The following is a 19,918-nucleotide window of genomic DNA, read 5'->3' as shown; positions in this document are numbered from 1 at the left end:
AAAAATTTATTTATATTTATGTTGTTTCAGGTATTAAGTGGTAGAAATGAAATGGATAGACTTGAAACAAGCTTACGATGGATTTTAATTATAAGTGTTTAAACACTTACTAGATAACAACCCGCACATAATTCCGTATAAAATAATTATTAAATGTTTTTACTGTAATTTTTATTTATTAAATCTATTATATTTATCGGTAATTGAAAAATCTAAAATTCGATTGTGTAGTATATATTTATAAAAAAATTTGTATAATAATTAAAATTTAACCCGTGAGAATTATTATAATATCAATCTATATTATTATATCATATGAACAAAGAGTACTTAAAATTCATTTTAAATTTTTTATGAAAATATAATTAAGTTAGAAAGAGAATATAAGATTTAATTAAGTTAGAAGGATAAATGTAAATATTATTAAAAGCTGATGACAAATAAAAGAAATAATGTCAAGTGCTATATGAATGCGACAAATCAGCATTTTTTGTGAGAATGATTCTCCTTTAATATATAAAGGATCTGCTTTCTAAACAATGAAATCATTTTAAGTTTTGAAGGATAATTAATAAAAGTTAAACCTGTAATCAATTTATTTTATTTTAAAATAAGTTTTTAACTAGAGTTTATATTTCCCTCACTAAACTAATGTTATGACTAATATAGTTGTCATGATTTTATCACTGTATATTTGAATTACAACATACTAGTATCTAAAAGCAATATAAATTTATGACATCTCAAACACTATAACCATATATTGTATATGTATAATCAATTAATCATCTTTAGTGGTCCACGTTAGTCACCCGAATATGCCATTTTCTTTAACATCTCAAACATTATAATCATATACGTATATGTATATATAATCATATTCCCTTTTCTTTAAACTAATATATATAAATTATATACATATAAAGTATAATCAATATTTCATTACCAAAAAAAAAAGTATAATCAATATGATTAATATTTGTCCTCATTACTCACCCACAACCGTTACACACCTATCTTAATAATTTGGATAACTATACAAATTCAAATTTACGTTGTGCGTGGAATATAAAAGTAATGTTGCGGCCTCTTCGGTTCGTCTTGTTATTATTTTTTTATTATTTTTTTTTTGAATAATACTTTAACAGATTTGGCCTAATCTACTAGTTCAATATCAAAGATACGATTTTATTTTATCTTGCTTATATATAGCTTAAGAAGGTGCTTAACTATCAATACAACACGTTAGCAAGCAACATTTCTTCTCCAAAGGTAAACACAGTTCTCCATTAACCCGCAATTTTATTATTGGTTCTGACTTCTGATTAGTATTGAGTTTTGTCGTAATTGGTATAAGTTTTGTTGTATTATTATATACTGACTTTGTTACTTTTAACAAATATATTTAGATGAGTCTTGTGGAAAATGAAGGCTAAGCTCAAGGAGGAATTGCGGCCGATTAAGGTGTTTTTACCCATCAAGAACACCTCATCTGTGATAAGAAGAAATAAAAATATTTTAGAAAAACTATTTCACATCATTTTACAACATTAATTTTAATTGCAGTAATTTGCTATTTCATTTGTTCAGCAAATTAGCTATTAATTTAATATTTTTTTTTTCCAAAGTAAAATATATATCTTCATGATTAAAGTAAAATGCATAACTCATTTTATTAGAAATAAGATATTTTTCGTAGTTTTTATTTACGATGATTTATAGTTGCACTGAAACGTTGTAATTACACCACTAATTTGCTACATAAATAACGTTACAATATTACAACACATATAGCAATAAATTAATTTGTTGGAAAATTGTAATGTTATTTGTTACACGTTTTATGTGGCAATAAGTTGCAACCATTTAGAGTTGCAAACGTGTGTTACAATTATGCGATAAATTTACTACGATACTAAGTTGTATTAGTACGACATATATAGCAAGAAGTTAGTTCATTGTAAACTTTGCAACATATGTGCAACAAATGCAAATTTGAAACAGCAACAAACAAAATGTGTCTCAGTTTTGTTGCAGTATCATGATTTGCAATAATATATTAAATTATTGTTGTTATGAATGATTATATTGTTGTATGGATGCCCATTATCGGCTTATTAGTATAAATCCTAAACCCTAATATTGTATCATATATATATGTTGTATCCTATACAACAGATGAATATACAAGAGAACAATTCCCTAAACCTCTTATCATAACACGTTATCAGCACGAAACCCTAACCGCCGGAGCTAAACAAAATTTTTTTCAAAATCTCTAGCCGATGTCATCTATCTTTTCCGACAATCTCTCCCACCTCCGATCAAGTTATCAACGATAAGTAACTCATGATTTTATAATCATTCGGTTAATATCATATTGTTTGTCGGACATGTTTAAATTCATCTCATAAATAAGTTTTGCCTCATGCTTCATAGTTACTTTCTAACGCTTAATTATGTGTAAGGAAATATAAATTTCATGCTTGAATCATTAGAGACGTGTGTTTAATTATAGCTTGACAAGGAGATCTGTTTGTTAGCATTTAATATTTTATTGGTTATGGTTTTACCGAATCATACACACGTACGTATGATATGGTTATTGCTTTATAAATTTTATTGTTTTATTTGGTCCATCATTGCTTTCGAGTGGGTTTAATTAGTTAATCGGTGATCCTAAATTTTGATAGTAATAATTATCTGGTTGTTCATATATAATATAAATAAACATCAATTATTTATTAACGTATATATTGGTGTTTGATGTCTAATGAATGTACTATATGATAGGAAACAATTTGGTCGTATGCTATGGAATTTTTCCACCCAAATCCTTAGCCGACATGTCATAGTTCGGTGCCTGCGTCCCCATCTCCGAAACACACAATCGAGCTAAGTGCTATTATTCATCATATTACTTACAGTTATCAATATATTCATGGTAAAATTGTAACATATATTATGTAAATCGATTGATGATTTAGTCATTAGTGCTCAGTTGTTTTATTATCAAGATCTATACATTATTGTTTGTTTAATTTCATGTTTCAACGCCTACCTTATGATGCGTTATTGTCAATTAGAGAATCATTGGTTTGAATTGGTTTAGTAAATTCGTAAACCGATGATTTAGGTTATGAAGTTTAATGTTTCTTTCATGCTTCCACGTTGACTTATGTTTCTTTGTTATAGACCCATGCTTTAATATAAGGAAGGAGTTCATGCAAAGGATGGAGTAAATAATACGCCGCCCACTCATATCGAGCTAAAGTTTTTCTGTTGCAACATGAGTTGAAGGACTAAGCAAATACTGATTCACAGATAGTGTCTCTGTCACATCTTTATCGAGCTAAGTACTACTTCCATACTTCCATCGATTAGCAAATCCAGTTTAATGACCTTCTATGGAAGTTAATTGATTAATTAAAAATCCAGTTTAATGACATAATAGTTTCAAACTAGTAAACGGTGAATATATATATATATATTGTTGGATAATTCCAACTTGAGGAAGACACTATCTCCTAGGAAGTTGCCAAAAGAGATAGATTAGGAAAATGAAAAGTTCCTATTATCATTAAGTTGTGTAATGGTAATTCTAATAGGTTTAGGAAAAGTGTAAACCTATAAATATAAGAGTCTATGGAGAGGTGTTCCATAAGACTTGAGAGAAAGAGAGATTTAGTTTTTGAGAGAGTTTTCTAAATCTAATAAGATTGGTAATCTTATATTTTTCAAGTTCTTAATATTAGATTTGGTATCAGAGTTAAGGTTGTAGCTCCGATCAAAAGTTGTGGAGAAGAAGCTGTCCATAACTAAGTATGGGGGACGAACCAAATCCATTGTCGAGAACCAAGGACCTTGGATCACCGTCCATCCAATGTTTGATGTTAACATCGACAAACTATACTGTTTGGTCGATGCGCATGAGAATCACACTTCGAGTTAGCGAGGTGTGGGATACTATTGATCCTGGATCCACCGATCAAAAGAAGAACGATGTGGCGACTGCTCTTCTGTTTCAATCCATCCCCAAATCACTTATCCTACAAGTTGGAGATCAAGGCTCGGCTAAAACTCTATGGGAAGCCATAAGAGCACGCCATCAAGGTGCAGAACGTGTAAAGGAAGCGAGGCTTCAGACTTTACTTGCAGATCTTGATCGAGTAACGATGAAGGATACCGACTTTGTTGATGACTTTACTGGCAAGATCTCAGGTCTAGCATCGCAGTCAGCTGCTTTAGGAGAAATTATTGAAGAATCAAAATTGGTAAAGAAGTTCTTAACAGGACTTCCAAGACACAAATATATTCATATCGTTGCATCGTTGGAACAAGTCTTAGATTTAAAGACAATTGAATTTGGAGACATAGTTGATCGTATAAAAGCTTATGAAGAGCGTGTAGGGGAGGAGACCCGGAGTGAAGACCAAGAAAAACTTATGTTCTCAAATTCAAGCAATCAAGGAAGCTACAGTGGTTATCAAGGAAACAGAGGAGGCTATAACAGAGGAGGTTATGGAAGAAGAGGAAGTATTCTAGGAGGATATGGTCGTGGTGGATATGGTCAAGGTGTTTTTGGTCGTGGTAACTACAATGGAGATAGCTCTGGCAGAGGCAGGGGACGAGGAAGTTTCAATGGCCAGGGTAGTGGAGGAGACAATCCAGATCAAGTACAAAACCAGCAGAATCAAAACCAGAAGAAGGATCTATCTAAAATAATTTGTTGGAGATGTGATAAACCGGGTCATTACTCATCTTCATCTCCTGCGAAAGAAGTTGCACATCAAGAGACAAATCTTTATGAAACTCATGAAGCTGATGCACTTTACGTTCATGAGGTGGTGTTCTTGAATGAGGATAAGGTGTTTCCCAAGAATTATGATACCAACAATGAAAGTGTATGGTATCTTGACAACGGTGCTAGTAACCACGTGAAGGGAAACAAAGAATTCTTCTCTAGTTTAGATATGAATATCACAGGGAAGGTTAAGTTTGGTGATGGTTCATTTGTCAACATAATTGGAAAGGAGTCTAATCGGAGNGTTGAAGGAGTTGCTAAGAGAAATACTTAGTCTAGATGAGAAGATCTTACTAAGGATTGACAACAAGTCAGCTATATCTCTAAGTAAGAATCCAGTGTTCCATGGAAGGAGTAAACACATACTCACAAAGTATCACTTCATTCGTGAGTGTGTGGAGAATGATCAGATAGAATTGGAACATGTTCCTGGTGAGGAGCAGAAGGCGGACATCCTCACTAAACCACTAGCAAGGATAAAATTCAGAGAAATGAGGAATCTAATCGGAGTACAAGAGATTGAAGCACCCGGAGTTCAAGTTGGAATTAAGGGGGAGAATGTTGGATAATTCCAACTTGAGGAAGAAGCTATCTCCTAGGAAGTTGCCAAAAGAGATAGATTAGGAAAAGGAAAAATTCCTATTATCATTAAGTTGTGTAATGGTAATTCTAATAGGTTTAGGAAAAGTGTAAACCTATAAATATAAGAGTCTATGGAGAGGTGTTCCATAAGACTTGAGAGAAAGATAGATTTAGTTTTTGAGAGAGTTTTCTAAATCTAATAAGAAAGGTGTTCTTATATTTTTCAAGTTCTTAATATTAGATATATATATATATATACATATATATAAAGATATGATGCTTAATATTTAACATTCATGTATATGATTGTTTATAATGTTTTGTGATTTACTTTAGTAATCACAAATCTAAATCTAATCAAAATTAGATATTTTATAATGATAAATATTTTAAACCATGTCTCCAACCTTGTTTGGTGAATACATTGAAAATTTAGTAACAAATTACTAAATAATGATTATTGATTATATTTTCTTGGCATCACTTCTATGAGAAGGTTTAAGTCCAAGTATATGACCATAAAAATTCACTAATTCTTTAGAATAATCTAAAGATTGTAAATGACTAAAAGTCTATAAGAGATATATACAAACGAATTAATTCCAATTATAACCAAGATTATAATAGAAGATAATATCATTGTTGGAAATATAGAAGAGAATATATATTCTATTTGCCATAAAATATTGTTGTCATGTAGACACAATATAATGAAAAATATATTTTTAAAATTTATAATCTTGTTATTTGTGAATGATTAAAATTATGAGATGTTGATGTGAATCACATCCTATTGGGCTGGTCTATTCTTTGAAGTGAATATGACTTTATGCTATAAGTGGTTTCCACTACTCACTACATTATTAAGAAGTAGTAGAGAAAGTATTGAAAGCTCTTGAAGAGTATATATACTATTGTCTTTGGAAACACATTTGATATTAATGTGTTATAGTCTCCCTATTAGTCTCAAAGTCAAAAGTGTCTAAGATATATAATACATAGCCCAAATTTGAGAATGTTATTGATTACAGAGTGGGATTCAAATCGAGATTGATAGACATGAAGTGTCATCATCTCGAGGGGGAGAATTCATGAATCCCACATACAAAGGTGATGAAACAAATATAATATTATGTTCACACCCAAAATGAGTTTAATCACTTATATGAAAGAGCAAATCTTGAGGATTTGAAAAGTAATCATGTTGGGACAAAAAGTGAAGAAAATATTTTGAAATCATAAGTATTATTACCCAAGACAATAAAAGTATTGAGAGATTAAATGCATTATCTAGAGGATAAAATGCTTTGTGAAAATCTCACTGTTTGGCATGACCGGTTAAGTCATTCCGGTTCAGTAATGATGCGAAAGAAAAATCAGAAATTTCTGAAAAGATTCATTAGAGAACCTTAGAGATTTCCTAGTGATTTTTTATGTGTGCTGCTTTACAAAGCAAGCCGATTATATGGCTTTCACCGACCCCATGAATTTGGATAATGTCAATTTTCTGGTGCGTATACAAAGCGATATTGTGGACTGATCATCCATTATATATGTTTGTTATTAACTTGCAACATGGAGTTTGTGAGAGTATTTGGTTAATTGGCAATGGTGGTGAAACCATGCCAAATAATTGACATAAATGACTCTATATGTCAAGTAATTCGCATCATGCCAACGAACAATCATGAGTACTCCCCACTATAGTTGGTTTGGGTCAGAAACCAGATATATTCCATCTAAATGTGTTATGCATGTTGGTTGCTCCACCACAGCGATATAAGATGGGATTTGAAAGAATGTTGGAAATATGTTGGATATAGATCTCTCTTGATAATTGAATATCTCGAGATGCAGAGACTGTTGTTGGTTCAGTGAGTCAGTCTTTCCAACATGAGGGGGAGAAAATAAACACTGGTAAAGAAATATATTGTAAGAAATTATTTTGATCCTCGTACTAAGAAATGTGCGCAAGAAATTAAAAAGATAATTTATTGGCAAAGTTTGCAAAGATGCTAAAAGCATACAAGAGCCATTTTCTGACTTTGAGTGACAAAGTCACATATACCAGCTGTGCTCAAATTGAAATTAATGTCCTAGAAGGATCAGATCAACTGCTAGTAAGTCTAAAGATCACAAGAAGTGTGGTAGACTTATGGTTTCAAATGTAAGCATCCTCGAAAAAGAAAATGAACATAAATTAATATGGCACCAAGAAAGCAAAGAGTTATGAAAAATCTCTAGAAGAGATATAGACATGAGCAAGAAAGAGATTCAGGTACCTGAGAATCATAATGAAAGGAAATCTCAACAAGTTGAGTCATGTCTAGAATAAAAAGGAACCAATAAGCAAATCGACGTCGTAATATGTTTGCATGCAGTGTTGCAGTTGATTATGTTATGGATAAAATCGAGGATCATGAATTGTGGTTAATAGAAAGCTTTATTGAAAAGTGTACACAAAGAATGATTGGTTAATCATTTAAAGAAGTAACTATTTGAGATAGTTCAATCTCTTAAAGAGATAATATTTGGACTTGTAGTCCTTACACTTGAAAGTGTAAAATGAGTGGAACATAAGTGGATTTTATGAGAAATTAAGTACGTGTAGTAGTACAATGATTCTCAGAAAATACTTATGAGAGATGTACTCTCATTTGGTGGAAGCAACCAATTTATACCCCTTATGAGTTTGAAAATAAGAGTAAGACTTGATTCAGTCTAAGTTCAAACTGTCTTTTAAAGTGATCATACTGCTATAAGCAATATTTTATAGTTCTCGAGAAAAAAGTTTTGTAGACTTTTGACACATTTGAGGAGAAAATGGTGAATGTTTATCTCTATGAGAGAATCATGGGTTGAGATCATTATTGTTGATCTTTGGGATCTCATAGTGCGTTGAAAATAAATCAGTAACAAGATAAGTGAATATCTTAGGGTTGTGTAAATACGAGATTGAACACTGATTATAATTGTGTTCAAGAAGTATTTTTAAGAAAGTTTGAGGACGTAGGCCTTTGCTGAACCTCGTTAAAAGAAAAATTATATGTCTCTTGTCTCTTCAGCACTTACAAGTGGTTCTTGTTAAAAGAAAGGTACAAGAACAAGTGCGAATATGTATAAGATGATTGTTTGGAAGATTGTATATAAAAGAAGATTTGGGCTTAAAGTTCAAATAGAACTTCTAGATGAAAGGGGTTCAAATGACTTGAAGTTCAATGACCCAGGAGAATATATGATGATCATATGAGTTTGTACCTGAAAGCGTTGTTTATAACAGTTCAGAAAGTTGATCATAATACATAACATGAAGATGATGCTTTCAGGGGGAGATATATGATCATAAGCGTAGTTGTACTCTTTTTCCCTTATCATGGTTTTTATCCCATTGGGTTTTTCCATGAAAGGTTTTTAACGAGACAACAAAAGAACACGCAAAAGATAAACACTTGAAAAGGAATATTATGATTCCAATGGTGAAAGACTATCATCTTCAAAGTCTTTGAAATACATTGATGAGATTGTGAGAAACAAAGATAATGATAAAGATGAGTCACTTGCGAGACCCATGACCAATAGAAGAATGGCGATACACGTTTACTACAAATTTGTTCAAGTGAAGATTTGGCGAACCATTTACCAAGGCGTTTCCAACCACTACTTTTAAGAAGCTACTTCATCATATTGGATCAGTCATCTCGAAGATTTCAAGTGATGTACTCATGAGGGGGAGTAAAAGCGCGCTGCACTCTTTTCCCCTTAACCATGGTTTTTCCCACTGGGTTTTCCGGGTAAAGTTTTTAACGAGGCAGCATTTCATATGCGCATTTGGGACTACATTTTTTATAATGGTCATCCAAGGGGGAGTGTTATGAATGATTATATTGTTGTATGGATGCCCATTATCGGCCCATTAGTATAAACCCTAAACCCTAATATTGTATCATATATATATGTTGTATCCTATACAACAGAGGAATATACAAGAGAGCAATTCCCTAAACCTCTTGTTATAACAATTGCAACAATTTTCAATGTTGTAATATAACTATTTTCTTGAAGTGAGACGAAGATGTGCGATTGGAGTGAGAAACCAGAGTGTTCCATACCTCTTGTGCAGTGGAGCAGCCAACTACCAGCCTCAGGACATTCTCGCTCATAGATCCAAGCAACCATGCTTTGACAACTTGATCAGATCTGGACCAGCTTTCAAAGTCTGGGTTAAGAACTTCTTCGGTGTTGCCATTGTTGTTGTTGCGGATGGGAATTACTTCTAGTGGCGGTTTGACAGCTCCATTAACAAATCCGAGTAAAGCTTGTGTTCGCAAGAAAGATTCAAACTGTGACTTCCAGATTATGTAGTTTTGCTCAGTGAGCTTGATGGTGACACAGTTTGAGATGTGTAATGAAGGAGAAACATAGGGCTCCATGGTTCCATCCATGGCTCTGATACAATGAAGAAAGAAGCAAAATATAGAAAGTTTGTTTCTTTATTATTGATGCTTAAAGAGCTGTGATTACAAGATTGTTCTCTTTTATAGTGAGACCATATTCTTGACCTAGATTCTAGATTGTCCTTGAATAGACCAGTTGTGAGATTGATGACCTTCACGTGGCACAATCTTCATCGTCTAATCCACGCGCTTCAAACCTATTTTTCAGTGTCATTGTTGTACAACTTGAAGACTTGTCGTTCTCTGCAATTATCTTCTTTTTGTCTTTTGTAGATAGCCATTGCACAGCTTTGGGCATATGATGAGAAGGCTTTGTGTTGTTGGGCATTGCACAGTTTGAGCCTTGAGACAAAACGATATCATTTTGGTCTTTAGTCCTTACAATATCCAGATATATCTCATACAACTTTGAATCTACATTTACCTTTCAAAATAATGTCAAAGGTATTTTGGAGTTTCAGCAGCAAGCTAATAGCCAATAAAAAGTACGTGAAAGAGGGACATAACATGGTTACTCTCCACTCCTTCGTGGAAACTGTAATAATTTCCTATATTTGCGTAAACGTTTGTTTTGAGATGTTTTTGTACCTTGTAAACATTTTTTTGATATCAATATATTTTAATTTGCCGAAAAAAAAAAAAAAAATCATAATATCGTTGTTGGATTATATCTGTAAGTTGTAACCAATTAAAACGCAGGAATTTCGCTAGTAATAACAAAGCATATTCCCTTTATTTTTTATTCCACTTTCGTTTGTTTCTCTCTCTCTCTTTCTTACAGTTTTTTTTTGTTTGGTTTGGCTTCTCGCAATCTGTTGCCATCAATCACAGATATCCTCAGCTTCTTCTTCTTCTTTTATCATATCCCGTCACTCTCTTATCGGAGTCGGAGCTCCCACCCAAGGAATGGATCTATGGACCCTTGACGTCGCGATCCGAAACCCTCTCTTCTCCTCTTCCCTTAAATCATTACCGATCCCTGATTCTCTTTCTGGGAAACTCGGTGAATTCGAGTTTAAGTTCCTGAAGCGCAATAATAAAGTTTCTTCTCCGTATCGTTCTTTGGTTGTTAAAGCTACCTCTAAGAAGAGTAACGACGATTCTTCTCCTTCTTCTGGTATATCTGCCTTCTTCTTCTTCTTCTTCTTGCATGTCTTCAATTAACATAACACTACTAGTCTTGCTTGATTTCGTTTATCGAATTAATCAAAAATTAGTATCTCTGTGTTTCTCGATCTGATACTGTAACTCTCTTGCTTGGATCTTTCATGGTTACATTGACTTAGCTTAGTTCCTTGTTTGTGACGATCGTCGATATTAACGATTGTGGAGCTGTTGTTTCTTATCCTGAAGGAGATGCTTCTCAGGAGAATAAGCCTTCTTCTAATGGAAACAAATCAGCTCCCAAATCGTTTGGTTTAAGTACAGATTGGAGAGAGTTCAGAGCAAACTTGTTTATGAAAGAACAGGTATATATATATAATAATAAGCTTCTCCTCTCTAGATGAAGTTTGTTGTCTTAAGTCAATAGGGTTTTATGTTTTGAATGATGTTACAGGAAGAAAAGGAAGAAGCTGCTGAGGGTCATATAATATCTAATGAATCGGAACAGATAGGTTTGAAATGGGCTCATCCGATTCCTTTTCCTGAAACTGGATGTGTTCTAGTTGCTACAGAGAAGCTAGATGGTTATAGAACATTTGCGAGAACTGTTGTGCTTCTTCTTAGAGCAGGAACTAGACACCCACAAGAAGGACCGTTCGGAGTTGTTATCAACCGTCCACTTCACAAAAACATCAAGCATATGAAATCGACTAAAACCGAACTCGCTACCACGTTTTCAGAATGTTCCTTGTACTTTGGTGGACCTCTTGAAGCAAGCATGTTTCTTTTGAAAACTGGTGATAAAACCAAGCTACCTGGTTTTGAACAAGTCATGCCTGGCTTAAACTTTGGTACTCGAAACAGCTTAGATGAAGCTGCAGTGCTTGTAAAGAAGGGAATTCTTAAGCCACATGACTTTAGATTCTTTGTTGGTTATGCCGGTTGGCAGCTAGATCAGCTCAGAGAAGAGATTGAATCAGATTACTGGCATGTTGCTGCGTGCAGCTCTGATTTAATATGTGGGGCTTCGTCGGAAAACTTGTGGGAGGAGATTTTACAGTTGATGGGCGGTCAATACTCCGAGCTTAGCCGGAAACCCAAGCTCGATATCTAGACTTTTATGAATTTGATGCTAGTTTTCTAAGAGAACTTGTGGTTTCTATAGCTTATATATATATATATATATATATATATTTTCTCTATTAAGCCAATTTGTATAGCTTACTTCATCGGCTTGTTTGTGAGAATAATGCACTTCTACGCAATTTATAAAAGATTTGCTTTCTCTAAACCCCTATTTGTATTCTGCAGTTTAATAACTAAAGAACATCTATATCTAATAAATTGCAGCAGTTGTTCTACATATACACATTTTTGTTTGATTCCCCTAACCAAAAGAAAAGAGCAGAGCATGAAACAGAGGTTGCTATGTGCAAAAAAAGACCACTAAAAGTTCTGAAATCGTCTAGTTTTGTGTTATGATTTTTTTCTCCTTGTTTCATACTTTCACTAAGCACATACTTAGACAGAGAAATCTTTGTTCTTCTTTGTTGCAGTTTTCTCAAGGCGGGACTTGCGTACAGCTTCTTGGATTCGTCTCTCGTGATCTTTCATCATGTCTTCAATGTTACCACCAGGAGGCATCAAAGGACCTGAATAGTGCATTCTGTTCTTCTTTCGCATGTATGTCTGAAACCACACATTAGGAAACATCTTAGAGTCCATTATATAAAGTGAGAAGAGAGTTTAAGAGTTGTTGAATCAACTTTAGTTACCTTTGTGGGTTGTTCTTTTGAAACTACATTCTCCTTTTGAGAAGAACTAGCTAAGTAGTCTTTCATTGTAACAGGCACGTTGTTGGACCGGCTAGCCTTCACCTCACCTACATTGCTCCTAGAGCTTGGATGGATCACTGAATTGGTACCCGTAAAGCGTTTTTCGTTTTTAAACGCTGGTGTGTTGATTGAGACGTTTGAATGCCCTGAAGCAATGAAATCTGGTGTTACTTTGGAGTCTCTTGAACCTCTTCTCACAGATTCGTGTCCACGCCACTTCACAGCTTCAGCTTTTTTCCTGAAATTTTCAAAATGGAAAAGTGTATTTAGGAACCATGCCTGCATCATTTGTAGACCAATACGCTCTCTCCTTGTATACTGACCTTTTTGATTCTTCACCCCGAACCTTTGCATCAAGTTCCTTGCTTGGCGGATACTTAGGCAAGCTTGATATGTGACAAGGGAGGGGCTCCGTTGTAAAAAACTGGAGATGTAAATAAGACAATCATTTATTAGTATTCTTCAGGAGGCTGATCAAGAATGTTAATAAAGAAAAAGAAAGCTACTATACCTCACTCAGTAGAGTAGAAGACGCTGAGCATCTTTTCTCTGGTTCTACAGATAGAAGCTTGTCAAGAAGAGCAAGAGAAGAAGATGGTAAATTCTTGAACGTCTCTAGAAGGACTCGCGTATATGGCTGTTGCGGTTTGTAACTTGTCGCCTGTGGGAACTTTGTCGTTTCCCAAAAATCTTCAGATGGCGAACCGCACAGCTTAAAGATCTTATGCATTTGCTCCACCTTGAAGAACATTTTCCGAATATGAAAATCAGTTGGAAATCAAATGGAACTATAGGCTAAGGTAGTATGGATTTGAAACTCACCTCTGTTCTTCCCGGCATGATTGGTTTACCTACAAAGAGTTCTGCTAGAATGCAACCAACGCTCCAGAGATCAATGGCGGGTCCATACGCTGTAGATCCCAGTAGAAGCTCAGGGGCTCTATACCACAAGGTGACCACACGGCTAGTGAGAGGTTGATCTTGATCTGGATGATAAAAACTCGCTAGCCCGAAATCTCCAATCTTGAGAACTCCATCATTATTTACCAAAAGGTTTGAACCCTTGATGTCACGGTGTAAGATTCCACGGCTATGACAGTGTTCAAGTCCACAGAGCAGTTGCTTCACATAACACTTGATCTGAATAAAGCAAAAACAAGGGAGTTGATTAATAGGCCGGAGAATACACACAACAAGGTGATTCGACGAAGCAAGCTTTTTGAAAGTTACCTCTGGCTCAGTGAATTTGACACCAGGCCTAAGAGCAAGACCTGAAAGATCATGCTCCATGTACTCAAACACAAGATGCAAGCTACCTGATAGCTTTGAAGTGACAAGACACTGAAGCTTCATAACATTTGGATGGTCTAGTTTCCGTAAAATGTTGATTTCTCTAGCCATGAACCTAACACTTTCCGGATCCATATTAGCAAATCTCACCTTCTTCATCGCCACTATTTTGCCAGTCTCAAGATCCCTAGCTTTATACACAATACTATAAGTCCCTTGTCCGATCTGCAAACACAATGTTCCATATCATTAGAATCCACTAAACCAATCCAATGTATTGTATTATCTACACATATCAAATATGAAAGAGACTAACTTTGTCAAGCTTCTCAAAGGAATCAGCACGTCGTGGAACCCAACCTTTAATGGCTTCACCAGCAACAGAGGTTAACCAATAAGGCCAACCAGCTGCAATAAGCTCTGCCTCAGCGCTACGTGGAACATTCGAAATAACCAACCCACCTCCTTTGCCATTATCTGAAACTCTCCTTCCTCGTTGAGAAGACCTTGAAGGTCTCTCCACAATAACCGTCTTACCATCGTGACTATCATCAATAGGAACAATCAAACCACTCGCTCTTCTTCCACCACCAGAGCTTCCATCTACAGCTTTATGCGAAAAATCGTCTTTATTCGAAGGCAGAGGAGCAATCAATTGAACAGAAGAAGATTTGTTCCAATACTCATTTGCTTTCTCACGTTGATAAGCAACATCTTCTGCTGCTCCTTTTGAGCAAATGCAGCCCATAATAAAACCTGCCTTGTTCCACAATCTACTAACTTTGTAACGATTCAACACATGGTCTTATGCGTAAAAACCAAATCTTTATATATCCTGATTGATCCCTAAGCATCAAAACCCAGGAATCTTCAGGTCTTCACAGAAGTGTATTGCAAAATATCTGCTATTTTGAAGGCAGAAATCAAAAGGGTTTCTACTAAACCCCAAAAAGATTGTGATTTCTTGAACAAACGCACAAGATTTTTTACGGTTCAAGAAACCAAAAAAAGTTTTTTGTGAGTACTGCAAAGATTGAGAGAGAATGGGGTTTGCAGCAGAAAACGAAAAATGCGGGGAAAATAAGGAAAAGAAAGATTGTGATTAAGAGAAATGGAAAGAAGAATGAAGAGAGAGAGATATGGTTTGTTTAAGAGTAAAATCTGGAGAGCGCTTGATTGTTGGGACAACACAGATCACAAAGTCACAATAAAGAATTGTTCTTTCTCTCTTTCTCTTTATTTAGAAATAGTCCTCAAAAACCGTTTTGCATGAGAATTTTTATCGTTTTAAGTACCATTAATGTGTTCTTTGCCTTGTAGAAGATTCTATTACCAAGGATATAAAGATTCTTCATATTGCCAACCATATAAAGATTCTTCATATTGCCAACCATATAAAGATTCTTCATATTGCATATGAAGATTATAATATATCAAAATACTAGAATTATTTAATTTTATTTATAATAATGTAATTTTCACAATATATAATTTAGTAATAAAATTACATATTTAAAATTTTTAGTCTTTTTATATTTTCATTTGTGACACAATTATTCTTAAAATATTATAATTTTACTCAGGAAAATACATTATGAAATATTACTATTTGTATAATGTATAATTAATAAGAATAATACAGATAAAATAAATTATCATTTTTTTCACATATAGATTTTATCATTATTTAGAAGAAATAGAGATGAAAATTTTCTTTCCATTTAAAAATAAAATAAATTCTCTTACATTAAATTACATCTGATTTGTGCACATCTAAGTTTCAATATCACATTATTGAATGTGTTAAAATAGTAAAATAAATTGATATTCTGTGTTAAAGTTTGATAGATAGCACAATATACTAATTTATAATTAATATATTAACTTGTATGTTGACAAAGAAACTATATCAAATATTGTTGTAATTCTTAATTTTTGTCTTCCAAAAATCATTTATTAATCACCCATAATTATAATTGAACTTCAAGATAATATCAAATATTAACCCCTTTAAGATATACTCCATCCATTTTAGAATAAACTGATACTCCATCCATTTTAATATTGTTGTAATTCTTATTAATCACCCATAAAAAATTGCAAAATATAAATTAAATAATTATTTATTTTTATCTAATTGTATTAAATAGATTTGTTATTTCCGTAAATATCTCTCACAATATAAAACCAAATCAAATATGTTTACATATATATATATATATATATATAATTTTCGATTTTAATTCTTTGATTATTCATGGAAGCAAACTTTAAACAGTTTCCAAAGATATTGAGGGATTATCAATTCTATTTATATTGCGATTTTCTTATATATCAAACAAAATTGATTAAATTTATTTTTTGAAAAAAAATTGTTTGGATATGCATTTATAATTAATCCTTTTAATCACATGATAAACGATCCAAATCTAAATATTCCGGGTCAACCCGAGATCTGCGCGTTTTCAATACTTAATCTAATGATATTACATGTAATAATCTCTAACTCTATGTCTACTTAATTTAAAATGTTTCGCTTTCAAAAGTATAGATATATAGTAAAGATATATTAAGGTTTTCATATATATATATATATATATATATATATATATATATATTTTCAATAATATGTATTAATCCGAATTAATTATTATTGTTTTATTAAGAAAATTAAAAAATCTAAAACACAAGATAATAAATATCTAACCAAAATAAATATGTTTAGGTTACATATATAATTTCAAATTTAATAATTTTGCTTTTATGGCAACAACTTTACACCATTTCCAAAAATATATGGTAATTTTAATTTTATAATTAATTTTGTAATTATTGTTGATTTGTTTCCTTAAATATTAGATTTTCGACTAACAGTTTTTGTTTCCACATGTTGTTTTTTTTTTAATGATATAAGCAATTGGACCTGTTTGGTAACATGGATATATGACATGGTTTTTTTTTTTTTAAACTCTAATTTGTACTCCCCAATTAATAGTATAGATTAAAATAAATTTGTGAGCAAACATATTTTTATATATTATTATCATTCCTTGAATAAGATATCAAATTGAATGGTAAATATGTTTCTAACCTTTTAAAATCATATAGTTAGTTTTTTTTAATGATTGTTTAAATTCAGAGTTGATGTAAAACAATTACACCGAAATTAATGGTATTTGCAATTATGTAGAACAATTACACCAAAATTAATGGAATTTGTCATTATATTTATTACCTTTTAAAACAATTAGTTTCTATAAAAAATCGAGTATAGGTAGAGTTAATCTGTTTTTTAAATTAATTATTTGATGCTAATAGCATGCATGCTTGTAAATAGGATCCAAGTACAAGATTTATTTGTTAAATGCCTTCAAAAATGTATATATAGATAATTTAAACATAAAATCAAATAAAAGCGAAAAGAGAATCACATATTTATGTTTTAATTAGTTGGAGGATTTTCTTATTTTAAAAGATCTTAAACTACAATTGATTTTGAAGATTTGGTAACTAATATTTAAGGCAATGGTAAATAGTTCGACAATGATGATTTATTTCTTTAAACTGATTCAAAAATACTATATAGATACTAACATTTAAACTAAAATCTAATTTTAAAAAGCAAAAGCACCAAATCTGCTGTAGTCAATATCAAATTCCAATGAATTTATGGATTGCATCTACTTTTTATTTAATAATAAGATTACAAAAGATAACATTATGCAACTACATAATACAGAAGTGATCTTCTCCTCTTGAAGCAGTACAAGCTATTGTATTCTTATAGAAATCAGAGAACAAAGATGGAACTTAACCTAGAGGAAGTCAAAAGAGAAGTGATCAAGCCTGCTTCTGCTTCTGATTCACCAACACCTCACAATGACCAAATTCAACTCTCCATTGTCGACTTCTCAAGTCCACCAATTTACGTCTCTACAATCTTCTTCTACAACAACACCAATGATCTCAACTCAGAGACCACCTCCCTGAAACTGAAAACATCTCTGTCCCAAACTCTCTCACGTTTCTACCCTCTTGCTGGTCGCATAGATGGCAGCTCCATTACCTGCAACGACGAAGGAGCCGTCTTCACAGAGGCACGCACCGATCTGCTTCTCTCTGATTACCTCAAAACCCTAAACACTGATGAATCTTTCGAGAAACTCCTTCCAACAACTGCTCCAGGAGAATCTCCAACAGCCTGGCCGTTGGTTAATGTCAAGGTCAGTTCCTTTGGGCCAGGATCAGGTGTAGCGGTCGCGGTTGGCATCTCTCACCTGATATGTGACGCGGCCTCACTTTTCACTTTTGTCTCGGACTGGGCCGCTACAACAAAAGGGAACTATAATGATCTTACGGTGAGTAGTCCTCTCTTTGCATCGACCACTATCTACCCTCCTGCGAATACCTCTTTTCAGGTCCCCAAAATGGACGCTCTTACTGCTTCCAGTGAGAAGTGTGTGACGAAGAGGTTCGTCTTCGAATCATCTAAGATCGCCGAGCTTAAAAGCAAGGCCGCTAGTGAAACTGTTGCGGTTCCTACACGTGTGGAAGCTATTACGGCATTGATATGGAAATGTGCTACAAAAGCAGCTTCATCAAGATGCAACTGGTCATCCATGATAAATCTAGCCATGGACATACGTCTTAGGACCTCTTCTGATATTTTGTCACAAGACGCTATAGGAAATCTACTAACGTCCTTTTTTCTCAAGAAAGAACCAGGGAGCGTCATCGAGATCGATCAGATCGTGGCTCAATTCAGAAAGGCTAAAGAAGGAGTTAATGAGATGATCAAAGAGAGTGCTACTACAGCCACGCTTGGACAGAACTTGATGAAAAAGGGTTTTGAGTTCGTATTGGCGTTAAGACCAGACACAAACTTATATGTTGTGACTAGTTGGTGTAGTAAACGATTTTATNGAAGCTATTTCGGCATTGATATGGAAATGTGCTACAAAAGCAGCTTCATCAAGATGCAACTGGTCATCCATGATAAATCTAGCCATGGACATACGTCTTAGGACCTCTTCTGATATTTTGTCACAAGACGCTATAGGAAATCTACTAACGTCCTTTTTTCTCAAGAAAGAACCAGGGAGCGTCATCGAGATCGATCAGATCGTGGCTCAATTCAGAAAGGCTAAAGAAGGAGTTAATGAGATGATCAAAGAGAGTGCTACTACAGCCACGCTTGGACAGAACTTGATGAAAAAGGGTTTTGAGTTCGTATTGGCGTTAAGACCAGACACAAACTTATATGTTGTGACTAGTTGGTGTAGTAAACGATTTTATGAGGTTGACTTTGGAATGGGTGTTCCGGTTTGGATTGGACCTAGCATTGCTAGTGTCCTTAATAATAAGTTGTGTATCTTGTTGATGGATGCAAGGGATGGGAAAAGTGTAGAAGCATGGATAGGCTTACCCGAACAAGACATGGCTGTGTTCATGCGTGATGAAGATTTGCTTGCTTATGCCAGCCTAAATCCGACCATCCTCATCTAATTGAGGATCGACCTAGTGACATGTAGGTTTGGAGTCGAGGAAAAATAATATATTACTAGATTAGGACCCGCGTTACACCGCGAGACAAATTATTTATAATTAAAATATTTAAATTATAAGTTGTATTTGTTGGTTAAATATGTTATAATTATATAATAATTGTTAATTTTATGGTCTAAAGTTTAAACCATATAAATCAATTTAATTAGATATGTTTGTTCTGGGATACCGATAGTGTTAACCAAAATAATGAAATGATGTTTTACCCGTTTAACACCAAATTAATGATATTTTAAATTTATATAAATATCGACAAATTCTGTCCCGGTATATAACTTTGTCCC

The 19,918-nt window shown here is 33.6% G+C and overlaps 3 protein-coding genes across 4 annotated transcripts; 2 read left to right on the top strand and 1 right to left on the bottom strand.

Moving 5' to 3' along the window:
• On the top strand, nucleotides 10,591–12,235 carry LOC104777379 (UPF0301 protein TC_0483). Of its 2 annotated transcripts, none has more exons than XM_010501617.2 (3): nucleotides 10,591–10,957; nucleotides 11,197–11,309; nucleotides 11,399–12,235. In XM_010501617.2, exons 1-3 carry the CDS (start codon nucleotides 10,747–10,749, stop codon nucleotides 12,056–12,058), a joined length of 984 nt encoding a protein of 327 aa, XP_010499919.1. In that variant the 5' UTR covers nucleotides 10,591–10,746; the 3' UTR covers nucleotides 12,059–12,235. The 2 variants fall into 2 exon arrangements, with proteins under 2 accessions (XP_010499919.1, XP_010499918.1); XM_010501616.2 differs by having other exon boundaries at nucleotides 10,593–10,957; nucleotides 11,194–11,309.
• Nucleotides 12,087–15,203, bottom strand: LOC104777380 (probable serine/threonine-protein kinase At1g09600). Its single transcript, XM_010501618.2, has 7 exons — nucleotides 14,386–15,203; nucleotides 14,010–14,294; nucleotides 13,602–13,919; nucleotides 13,291–13,518; nucleotides 13,103–13,203; nucleotides 12,720–13,017; nucleotides 12,087–12,633 (listed from the first exon to the last, which is right to left on the bottom strand). The coding sequence occupies exons 1-7, from the start codon at nucleotides 14,815–14,817 to the stop codon at nucleotides 12,466–12,468; spliced, it is 1,830 nt and encodes a 609-aa protein (XP_010499920.1). The 5' UTR covers nucleotides 14,818–15,203; the 3' UTR covers nucleotides 12,087–12,465.
• Nucleotides 17,836–19,650, top strand: LOC104777377 (BAHD acyltransferase At5g47980-like). The gene is made up of 2 exons (XM_019240368.1): nucleotides 17,836–18,977; nucleotides 19,009–19,650. Exons 1-2 carry the CDS (start codon nucleotides 17,873–17,875, stop codon nucleotides 19,572–19,574), a joined length of 1,671 nt encoding a protein of 556 aa, XP_019095913.1. The 5' UTR covers nucleotides 17,836–17,872; the 3' UTR covers nucleotides 19,575–19,650.

Source organism: Camelina sativa, chromosome 3 (genome assembly GCF_000633955.1).
Source record: "Camelina sativa cultivar DH55 chromosome 3, Cs, whole genome shotgun sequence".
Lineage (NCBI taxonomy): Eukaryota > Viridiplantae > Streptophyta > Magnoliopsida > Brassicales > Brassicaceae > Camelina > Camelina sativa.
This window is presented reverse-complemented; position numbering and strand designations above follow the sequence as displayed.

Bases quoted from the DNA above. Each gene is read 5' to 3' on its own strand.
- LOC104777379 (XM_010501616.2), top strand. From the start codon at position 10,747: ATGGATCTATGGACCCTTGACGTCGCGATCCGAAACCCTCTCTTCTCC. The intron at 10,958-11,193 runs GTATATCTGCCT...CTTATCCTGAAG, and splicing joins CGATTCTTCTCCTTCTTCTG to GAGATGCTTCTCAGGAGAAT. The intron at 11,310-11,398 runs GTATATATATAT...ATGATGTTACAG, and splicing joins ACTTGTTTATGAAAGAACAG to GAAGAAAAGGAAGAAGCTGC.
- LOC104777380 (XM_010501618.2), bottom strand. From the start codon at position 14,817: ATGGGCTGCATTTGCTCAAAAGGAGCAGCAGAAGATGTTGCTTATCAA. The intron at 13,519-13,601 runs GTGAGTTTCAAA...ATGTTCTTCAAG, and splicing joins TCATGCCGGGAAGAACAGAG to GTGGAGCAAATGCATAAGAT. The intron at 13,204-13,290 runs GTATAGTAGCTT...TTACATCTCCAG, and splicing joins CTTCTACTCTACTGAGTGAG to TTTTTTACAACGGAGCCCCT.
- LOC104777377 (XM_019240368.1), top strand. From the start codon at position 17,873: ATGGAACTTAACCTAGAGGAAGTCAAAAGAGAAGTGATCAAGCCTGCT. The intron at 18,978-19,008 runs GTAAACGATTTT...CTATTTCGGCAT, and splicing joins TGTTGTGACTAGTTGGTGTA to TGATATGGAAATGTGCTACA.